Raw genomic sequence first — 11,538 nt, 5'->3', positions numbered from 1 at the left:
TCACTCAAAAATGCCATTGTGAGAAATAGGCCTGCTCAAATCTGGTTCAGATACCTCCCCCTTTCATGGTGAGAGAAATAAAACATGGTGAGGATCTCGCTGACTCTTATTATATGGTGCTTATTATATAATCTCTGCTCAGTTCAATTCAACCATCAAGCAATTATGTTTCACGGTTTGGTTCATTTCAAGTTGAATTCATGCTTGATGACAAGGTGATGATCTGACGTCTTTTCCCAGTGGGATATACATAATGTGTGGTGCGTGTACACCTGTACAGTAAATTGAAAAGGGGTTTGGCAAGGACATCAATTCACCTTTTCCTGATAACTGATGACATGATTTTGACATTAAGTCGAGCAGCCAGGTGGTTAATCTAAAGCATCTTTGTACATTCTCAACACACACTTAATGCAATTCACAATGTGCTTGCAATCTGTACAGAGTTGGCGTTCTCTTTGATTTCCTAGCAGGTTAGAACTTAGTGTGGGGATGTCCCAAGGATCCCGGATAGCACTAACCAATCCAGAACGTGTCTGTGAAAGGTCAAAGGTCTCCTGTAGACCGTCTTCCATCAAAGTGGTCATGTCACGGACTGTCATGAATCGCAGTACAAGCTGCTTTCATTATGATGAATGGCCGAGGTGTCGGCTGAAAGCGCCTCGAACATTGATGTGAAGAAGAGCATGAAACAGCCAGTGAAGGATTCCCAGAGAGGTGTGGGCAACATGTGAAAACATCAATTGTAGTTGACAGGGAAAGTTGGATGTTGTAGCATCCAATCTAGTCCAATGTCTGACTTCTGATCCTTATACGTACTTATGAAACTAAGTATCTGTGTTTATTTCAGTAACACTTTCAGGTATAATGAAATGGATTTATAAAGGGTTACAAATGGTTAATTATCAGTTTATAGATACCAGATATACCAAATACCAGATAGATAGCCCCATAGAAAAGACACAAGGCCACTCAAAATCATTTACGCTGAGTGTACAAAACATTATGAACACCTGCTCTTTCAATGACATAGACTGGTGAATCCAGATGAAAGTTATGATCCCTTATTGATGTCACCTGTTAAATCCACTTCAATCCGTGTAGATGTACAAGTTAAGTCTTGTGATAGTTGAGACATGGATTGTGTATGTATGCCACTCAGAGGGTGAATGGGCAAGACAAAATATTGAAGTGCCTTTGAACGAGGTATGGTAGTAGGTAACAGGCGCACAGGTTTGTGTCAAGAACTGCAACTCTGCTGGGCTTTTCACGCTCAACAGTTTCCCATCTATATCAAGAACGCTTTCGACTTCTTGTAGAGTCCCCCATGCCCCGACGAACTGAGATATAGAGTGTGTATGTCTTTCTTAACCAGACAAAACCATCTTAAGAATGTTGAAAAGCACTGACTCATCTGTGTAGACAAAGCCTGAGGAGACAGGGGCATGGAAATCATTACCACAGTACTTCAGTAACGTTCATCCATTTTGGTATTTAAAGACAGAAGAATGTTTATTTTGGAAGTTGGTGTGACAACCTTGTCATATAAAAGGCTTAAAAGAGGAACTGAGAAATAAATAGTAATAAAAGTACTAATTTTACAAATGCAGACTTACAAAGTAAACGCACATGGCTGGTGTCTAAAACCAATGGCTCTTCCACACAGTCAGGAAACACCTTTTCAAGAAAACCGACCCGATTTAACATTGTAGGCTCCTGTGCCGATTAGCCACTCCCACAACTTCGGCAATACAATGAGCAATGCAATTTAACAGGAAATGTTTGGAGATGATAGAAAGTGCAAGTTATGGATTAAATTAATTATGAATCGATACAGAAAATAAATAACATTGCATCACAATAAATTACATTTAAAAAATGTCAATAAACAATTTAAATCTATATATAAAAAAATAGTAATGTTGTCCATAGTGAAGGCTCTCCTTCACATTTGGCATGTAGCCTTCTTCACTTTCCATAACAGAGGATATTCCAGCTATTCCATAATGGAATTCTAACACTGAGTGGTAGCATTCACGATCACACTTAATTCCACGTTGCAACAATAAAGAGAGGATTTGAAATTATTTTTCAAATGTCATTCAATCAATCAAATGTATTTATAAAGCCCTTTTTACCTCAGCGATGTCACAAAGTGCTATACAGAAACCCAGCCTAAAACCCCAAACAGCAAGCAATGCAAATGTAGAAGCACGGTGGCTAGGAAAAACTCCCTAGAATGGAAGGAACCTAGGAAGAAACCTAGAGAGGAACCAGGCTCTGAGGGGTGGCCAGTCCTTTTCTGGTTGTACCAGATGGCGATTATAACAGTACATGGCCAAGATGTTCAAACGTTCATAGATGACCAGCAGGGTTAAGTAATAATAATCATAGTGGTTGTAGAGGGTGCAACAGGTCAGCACCTTCATTTAACTAGGCAAGTCAGCTAAGAACAAATTCTTATTTACAATGATGGCCTTCTGGAGAACAGTGGGTTAAGTACCTTGTTCAGGGGCAAAACGACAGATTCCTACCTTGTCAGTTCAGGGATTCAATCCAGCAACCTTTTGGTTACTGGCCCAAAGCTCTAACCACTAGGCTACCTGCCAAGGATGAGGATGGAGAGGAAGGACCAACATTTCTAGTGCAGCCCCACACTCTAGTGGAAAGACAGTGTACGTGCTGAAATTGAGCTTGTGCACAGTGTACATACTGTTCTAAACACAGTCGGAGGTGTGGAGCTGTGTCTGTGTGTGTTGCTGTGTTTTGGGAAAATGAATATTCACTTGCTGCATTATGCAGACTCAAATCAAATCAAACTTTATTTGTCAAATGCGCCCGAATACAACATGTATTACCTTGAAATGCTTACTTACAAGCCCTTAACCAACAGTGCAGTTCAAGAAAGAGCGAAGAAAATATTTACCAAATAAACTCAAATAAAAAATAATAAAATGTAACACAATATAATAATTTGGACATGTACAGTCGTGGCCAAATGTTTTGAGAATGACACAAATATTCATTTTCACAAAGTCTGCTGCATCAGTTTGTATGATGGCAATTTGCATATACTCCAGAATGTTATGAAGAGTGATCAGATGAATTGCAATTAATTGCGAAGTCCCTCTTTGCCATGCAAATAAACTGAATCCCCCCAAAAAACATTTCCACTGCATTTCAGCCCTGCCACAAAAGGACCAGCTGACATCATGTCAGTGATTCTCTCGTTAACACAGGTGTGAGTGTTAACGAGGACAAGGCTGGAGATCACTCGGTCATGCTGAATGAGTTCAAATAACAGACTGGAAGCTTCAAAAGGTGGGTGGTGCTTGGAATCATTTTTCTTCCTCTGTCACCCATGGTTAAGTGACGTCATCATTGCTTTGCACAAAAAGAGCTTCACAGGCAAGGATATTGCTGCCAGTAAGATTGCACTGAAATCAACCATTTATCAGATCATCAAGAACTTCAAGGAGAGTGGTTCAGTTGTTATGAAGAAGGCTTCAGGGCGCCCAAGAAAGTTCAGCAAGTGCCAGGACCGTCTCCTAAGGCTGATTCCACTGCGGGATCGGGGCACCACCAGTACAGAGCTTTCTCAGAAATGGCAGCAGGCAGGTGTGAGTGCATCTGCACGCACAGTGAAACAAAGACTTTTGGAGGATGGCCTGGTTTCAAGAAGGGCAGCAAAGAAGCCACTTCTCTCCAGGAAAAACATCAGGGACAGACTGATATTCTGCAAAAGGTACAGGGATTGGCCTGCTGAGGACTGGGGTATAGTCATTTTCTCTGATGAATATCCTTTCCGATTGTTTGAGGCATCTGGAAAGAAGCTTGTCTGGAGAAGACAAGGTGAGCGCTACCATCAGTCCTGTGTCATGCCAACAGTAAAGCATCCTGAGACCATTCATGTGTGGGGTTTCTTCTCAGCCAAGGGACTGGGCTCATTCACAATTTTGCCTAAGAACACAGCCATGAATAAAGAATGGTACCAACACATCCTCCGAGAGCAACTTCTCCCAACCATCCAGGAGCAGTTTGGTGACGAACAATGCCTTTTCCAGCATGATGGCGCTCCTTGTCATAAGGCAAAAGTGATAACTAAGTTGCTCGGGGAACAAAACATCGATATTTTGGGTCCATGTCCAGGAAACTCTCCAGACCTTAATCCCATTGAGAACTTGTGGTCAATCCTCAAAAGGATCATAAGGCAAACAAAAACTCACAAATTCTGACAATCGCCAAGCATTGATTATGCAAGAATGGGCTGCCATCAGTCAGGATGTGGCCCAGAAGTTAATTGACAGCATGCCAGGGCGGATTGCAGAGGTCTTGAAAAAGAAGGGTCAACACTGCAAATATTGACTCTTTGCATCAACTTCATGTAATTGTCAATAATAGCCGTTGACACTTATGAAATGCTTGTAATTATACTTCAGTATTCCATAGTAACATCTGACAAAAATATCTAAAGACAATGAATCAGCAAACTTTGTGAAAATTAATATTTGTGTCATTCTCAAATCTTTTGGCCACGACTGTAGTTAGGGGTGAAGTGACTGTGCATAGATAATAAACAGCGAGTAGCAGCAGTGCGGTGGGGGGTCAATGTAAATAGTCCGGTGGCCATTTGATTAATTGTTCAGCAGTCTTATGGCTTGGGAGTAGAAGCTGTTAATTAAGGAGCATTTTGGTCCTATGCTTGGCGCTCCGGTACCGCTTGCTGTGTGGTAGCAGAGAAAACAGTCTATGACAATTTTTGGGGCTTTCTTCTGACACCTCCTAGCATATAGGTCCTGGATGGCAGGAAGCTTGGCCCCAGTAATGTACTGGGCCATATCCACTACCCTCTGTAGCGCCTTACGGTCAGATGCCGAGCAGTTGCTATACCCGGCGGTGATACAACTGGTCAGGATGCTCTCGAGGGTGCAGCTGTAGAACTTTCTGGGGACCCATGCCAAATCTGGGGACCCATTCCAAATCTTTTCAGTCTCTTGAGGGGGAAAATGTGTTGTTGTGCCCTCTTCACATGCTACACGCACACACACACACACACACACACACACACACACACACACACACACACACACACACACACACACACACACACACACACACACACACACACACACACACACACACACACACACACACACACACACACACACACACACACACACACACACACACACACACACACATATGACTCCAGACTGATTGTTATTGGTTAAACATAAATTACACCAGATCCTTCGAGAATCCTCACAGTGTTCTCCATGTAGTATCTCTATTCTGTAGTGACCTTGAGTTTGTATCTGTTGTTGTCTGGGTTGTTAGAACACTGTGCATTATTATTCTTGCTGCATTGACATGATAAATAATTTGTAACGTTTGAAAGACAATCACAATGTATTGTAGCTTATGACAGTCATATCAATGCGATACTAATCAGCTGGACGGATGTCACGAAGTGCGCCTGCTCAGTTTGCCCCGGACGTTGCGCGCACGCTCAGTTCAGCTCACATTCATTCATTATAAAGGCACAAGTCGTTTCGTCTCTTTCCACCTTCAGCCATTTTGACAATGTTAGGAGCTGTGGGACGCTGCTGCACCGGGGCTCTCCAGGCACTTAAGCCTGGGGTCCAGCCCCTGAAGGCCCTTGTTGGATCGCCATCTGTCCTTGGACGTAAGTTTTGCAGGGGTAGATAATTCATTGGAAAAAACGCTGTTTGGCGCGGACCTGGTATTAGGCTAACTGCTAGGTTAAAGCAACAAGCTGGCTTCCTTCAGTGTAGCAGGCCTCACTTTTAAAAAAATCTATAATTTCGTCTACTGATTTAATATTGAGCGTGAAACGTGTGTCATGTATTCAATGTAATTGCTATAGTCTTATGTGACCCAAGTACATATAGCTGCGTGGCATGATTTTTGTGCAAATAGAAATGACCTTAGTATGTCATGACATGAGGTTTGGAGGTTCGCGCTAGCGAGTGCGTACTGTGGCTGGCCAGCTAACTGGCATTGAATGACTGTCACTGACGCTAACTAGTCAAATAGCGTTGGACGAGTATAACTTAATTTCTAAATGTTTTGCTTTAACTAGGTATAAATTTGCCAATTTTGTTTTCGTCGTACGTTGTCTTGCTAACGTATCTAGTTTGCTAGCCATCTGTCACCTGTTAACTGATTAGGCCAAGTTGCAGAAGTATAAGTATCACCTTAGTTTAACGTTACTTGGTTGCCTAGACATTCTGTCGTTCTTCGAAGGGAGTCGTTTTCTATGAATTTGGTAACAAGCTGACGTTAGTTGATGACTTTAATGAATGAGCTGTAACTGATTATCCTACACAACATGGCCGAAAATACTTGACATTGAGTCAGTCTGGTTCTTTGCTTTTGCGCACATAGCTAGCAACAAAGGTGATATTAAATGTATTTCTCAGCATTTCGTAGGCTAGCTTGACAATGGCCAGCAGACATCACTGCGTCTTAGTTCATTCACTGCAAGGTCATGTGGTTCTGGGTCAATGCATTCTTACATTGGTTTACTTTTACAGGCAGAGACTACTCTGCACCTGCTGCTGCTGCCGCCTTCGCCCATGGCAGGATCGTAGCGGTCATCGGTGCCGTCGTCGACGTCCAGTTCGATGAGGGCCTCCCACCCATCCTCAATGCCCTGGAAGTCGCTGGGCGTGAGTCCAGGCTAGTGCTGGAGGTGGCACAGCATCTTGGTAAGTAATAAATGTTAGCCTGCGTTTAGAGGCAGTATAATTCGTATCTTTTTCCTGGTCTTTTGAACAATCAGATTGACCCTTTTGCTAATAATTGGGCAAAATATCATAATTGTGTAAATGCAGCCATCGTTTTGCAAAGGCATTGTACCAACATTGCATAATCGGTAACATCCAGCTCAAATATTATTTGAATTGCTCCACAATAAGTTGTCAACTTTCAGGTGAGAACACTGTGCGTACCATTGCCATGGATGGTACAGAAGGTCTTGTCCGTGGACAGAAGGTTGTGGACACTGGCGATCCCATCAGAATCCCAGTAGGTCCCGAGACCCTAGGCAGAATCATGAATGTTATTGGAGAGCCCATTGATGAGAGGGGACCAATCTCCACCAAGCAGTAAGCACTTTGTCTATCAGCCAATTCATAATAGGTTGAGAAATGGTAAACGCAACAATTAAGGAAGTCAATATTTTTTTATGCATGATTCAAAGAACAGTCTTGAGTCTGTCTGAATGATAAGCAATTGGAAATTGCTTGTTCAGGTCAAGTATTGTCTCTAATCTATATATTTATTTTAGGACTGCTGCCATCCACGCCGAGGCCCCAGAGTTCACTGACATGAGTGTGGAGCAGGAGATCCTGGTAACTGGCATCAAGGTGGTAGATTTGCTGGCTCCCTACGCCAAGGGAGGCAAAATTGGTATGTGGGACAACTGACATCATTCTTTCACATATTTGCAAATATTTAGCTAATGTTTAATGAAAGCAAATTGTGCCCTTTTCTATAGGTCTGTTCGGTGGGGCTGGTGTAGGCAAGACTGTGCTGATCATGGAGCTGATTAACAATGTGGCCAAGGCCCATGGTGGTTACTCTGTGTTTGCCGGAGTCGGAGAGCGTACCCGCGAAGGAAATGACTTGTACCATGAGATGATTGAGTCGGGTGTCATCAACCTGAAGGATGACACCTCCAAGGTGAACAACTGGCTACATTTGACAGTCATAAGCAGGTGCCTCTATTTAACGCTTTAGATGAGGTTTTTCATTATTTTTTAAAACTTAATTAATGGCAACTCCCGCATGGGAACTAATTAGCATTTAAAATCCCCATAATCTGTCCATTTGAGTTATGGATCTGCTTTTTTGCATTAGATGCATCAATCCACCTATAATACTTCTGCAACTGCAGTGAAGGGTGACAAAGTTAGAGCAGTGTTTGTCAGACATGAGCCATCCTGAAAATTGGTCTTCTCACAATTGTCTGTAGTGTCCCGGCTGGTTTGGCCTGCATACTATTTTGACCCCTCTATTGAAAGATGAGACTAATGAACACTATGTTTTGCCCCCCCCACATGTGTCTTGGGACTTGTCTAAAGTTGGTACAGCAGATCTGCTAAATGTCTGTAGCGTCATAACAGTTTGGGATACGCACTAGTATGACCCCTCTGTAAGGGTGACTCTCTCAAGCACGTACATGGTTTGCTCTAGGATGGCCTCAAGACTCCTCTGAAGGTCCCCTGATACCAGTCAAATACAGTTCTGGTAGTGTATATCTGGAGACAGTCCCGAAAACTAAACAACCTGTTTTTCAATGCGTTTGTATAACCCAATAGAATTAAGGCCAACATTTTTCATCTCTTCTAAAAGAAAAAATATATATATAAAAAAAAATTATATATATATATATATTACACACACACACTTCAAGGAGTTACAATTCAAAATCAAATTGTTTGTAGCATGACCATAAAACAATTCCATATAGCTTAGCAGTCCCCTGGCTTGGACTCCTATGGGAGTCTTATGCAGACTGATGGTATTTTGAAGTTGTCAGTCACAGTAAAGACAACCCACTGTTAAATGTCAAAATTAGAAGGTTCAATGTGCAGAAATCGCTCTGTTTCCTGGCTGTATAAATTCAAGTAGTCTGTCTAATTTCAGTTTGACAAAATAGCATAGAGAATCATAGTGCCATCTAAACCGCTATGAAATATATTTTCTATAACGAAAACATTTTCAGCTGTTTGACGCTGGTGTATCAAAGTATGATGCAGAAACGTAACGTGAAGCATAGAAATGGATCATATCTACTGCTTCTTTGACTTGCTTTCAATGAAAATGGCTAGTCTCTTATTCACATTTCTATGAATTGTCACCCAAAAAGTTACGTTGTAGCATATCACCAGTCTGGAAAGTTGACCTCATTACCCACTTGACTTGATGTTCACATCAGCCTTTCCCCTTTAGTTTCTATGAGATGTGTTTTCTAATGGTGCCCCCTCCTCCAAACCCCTAGGTGGCTCTGGTGTACGGACAAATGAACGAGCCCCCAGGCGCCCGTGCTCGTGTGGCTCTGACTGGTCTGACTGTGGCTGAGTATTTCCGTGACCAGGAGGGTCAGGATGTGCTGCTCTTCATCGACAACATCTTCCGCTTCACCCAAGCTGGCTCCGAGGTGTCTGCCCTGCTGGGTCGTATCCCCTCCGCTGTGGGTTACCAGCCCACCCTGGCCACTGACATGGGTACCATGCAGGAGAGAATCACCACCACCAAGAAGGGTTCCATCACCTCTGTGCAGGTAAGCTGGAGTTCAAGCAGCATAGGCCTGTTGGAGGACCATGCTAACATGGCAGTTAGCAGTTAGCTAACATGGCAGTACCCAATAGTCTGACATGGCTTCAAGACTGAAACGCTACCTGTGAATGTAACAACCTGTCTTCTCTAAGGCCATCTATGTGCCGGCTGATGATTTGACTGATCCTGCCCCTGCCACCACCTTCGCTCACTTGGACGCCACCACTGTGCTGTCCCGTGCCATCGCTGAGCTGGGAATCTACCCTGCTGTGGATCCCCTGGATTCCACCTCCCGTATCATGGACCCCAACATTGTCGGCGCTGAGCACTACGACGTTGCTCGTGGCGTGCAGAAGATCCTCCAGGTTAGTGTCTTAAGCCACCCTGGTCACCCTAGTGTACCAGTCACCCTGACCTTTGAGTTTATTTTTACAGGGACAGTGCACGTTGATCAATGTTTTGGGGAAAGAGCTGGATTTAGCCACCTGAAATTTTCAGCTGCACACCCTGGGCAGGTTGTTAAAAACAATTCTCATAATGAGCAGTGAGCACATGCAGAGCAACATAAGACAAATCAACACGTAGCATTCAGACAGCGCATTAACAATAGCGTAAGATGCTTAAAAGCAACTGTTACACACTTCACAAGCTAGACATGGAAAGCGGCACTACACCGTTTCTAATGATCAATGACCTGACCTTGCCCCTAACATTATGCCTACAACTCTCCCCTCTCAGGACTACAAGTCCCTGCAGGATATCATTGCCATCCTGGGTATGGATGAGTTGTCTGAGGAGGACAAGCTGATCGTCTCTCGCGCCCGCAAGATCCAGCGTTTCCTGTCCCAGCCCTTCCAGGTGGCGGAGGTCTTCACTGGTCACGCTGGCAAGCTGGTGCCACTCAAGGAGACCATCAGTGGCTTCCAGAGCATTCTAAATGGTACGTAGTACTGGTGATTAGGTTTTAAAGGTGGACTCTGTGATATGATGTGAAGTAAACAGCTTAGTGGGTCAACTTCTGCAACTACTAAGAGCGTTAACACACGAGGTTGAAGTTGGCTGTTTTGGTGACGTGGCTCCCACGTCACAATCGAGTCGTGCGCCAAGTCATGCATCTCACACGTTGCAATATCTGCAGTTCTGCTCGTGGCAAAATTTCGGTCCGTCTACCTTTTTTTAAAACTGATGAATATCCTTGGTGTTGCCGGTGTGACATTCTGATTGGAGCGTATGGTCATTCTTTCCCTCCAGGTGAGTACGATGCCCTGCCCGAGCAGGCTTTCTACATGGTCGGACCCATCGAGGAGGTGGTTGAGAAGGCCGCACAGATGGCGAAGGATCTTGCATAAGTTCATCTTTCTCTGTGAGGAGAGGGAAGCAAAGAAATGGAGTGTTGTGTAGAAGGAGCACTTGATTTGTAATGTCACATTCAACAATTCCCTGTCATGTAAAGTTATAGGTAATCTTTCCAGTGGAAGATGGAATAAAGATTTGTTTTTGGTTTGGTCTCTACTGTATATTTTGGCATTTTCAATGTTGCAATGCTATTCCTGTCTGGGTGCTGTCAGACTGGTTGTAAAATGTCATCCTACAGCAATGATCCACTAGATGGCGATCAAAGGCTTTGAGTGACTGAATAAAACTGCTTAAAGTTGAGTGAAGTTTGTCGTCCTTTGTGCAGTGATGTAATTTATAAGACCTACCTGCAGTAATTGTAAAATGCTTCAGTATAGCTTGCTGCTGAGATGTGAAAGGTGCAATATGCAGAAATCACTCTGCCATTACCTGTTTGCAAAGTTTTTTATTTAAACTATTTTCTACATTGTAGAATAATGGTGACCAAACTATGAAATATCACATTCATGTAAGACAGTGTTTGAGATTCTTCAAAGTAGCCACACTTTGCTTTGCACAGTATTGGCATTCTCTCAACCAGATTCATGAGGTAGTTAACTGGAATGCGTTTCAATTAGTTGATGCATTTGAGCCAATTAGTTGTGTTGACAATGTAGAGGGGTATACAGAAAAAAAGCCATATTTGGTATAAGCCCAAATGGGGACCAACTGCTCAAATAAGCTCAGTGGAATGACAGTCCATTAAGACATGGAAGGTAGTCAATCTGGAAAAGGTTCAGTGTAGTGGCAACCAAGTGCTATGTTGAAACTGACTCTTGTGAGGACCGCTACAGGAAAGGAAGACCCAGAGTTACCTCTGCTGCAGAGGATTAAGTT

At 43.2% G+C, this 11,538-nt stretch overlaps 1 protein-coding gene across 1 annotated transcript; it reads left to right on the top strand.

Annotated features, from left to right (window-relative positions):
- Positions 1-5,527: 5,527 nt before the first annotated feature.
- On the top strand, positions 5,528-10,962 carry LOC124008354 (ATP synthase subunit beta, mitochondrial-like). The gene is made up of 9 exons (XM_046319577.1): positions 5,528-5,686; positions 6,558-6,731; positions 6,956-7,130; positions 7,313-7,434; positions 7,523-7,707; positions 9,029-9,310; positions 9,459-9,671; positions 10,045-10,246; positions 10,558-10,962. Exons 1-9 carry the CDS (start codon positions 5,584-5,586, stop codon positions 10,653-10,655), a joined length of 1,554 nt encoding a protein of 517 aa, XP_046175533.1. The 5' UTR covers positions 5,528-5,583; the 3' UTR covers positions 10,656-10,962.
- The last annotated feature ends 576 nt before the right edge of the window (positions 10,963-11,538 follow it).

Source organism: Oncorhynchus gorbuscha, linkage group LG21 (genome assembly GCF_021184085.1).
Source record: "Oncorhynchus gorbuscha isolate QuinsamMale2020 ecotype Even-year linkage group LG21, OgorEven_v1.0, whole genome shotgun sequence".
NCBI classification, from domain to species: Eukaryota; Metazoa; Chordata; class Actinopteri; order Salmoniformes; family Salmonidae; genus Oncorhynchus; species Oncorhynchus gorbuscha.
This window is presented reverse-complemented; position numbering and strand designations above follow the sequence as displayed.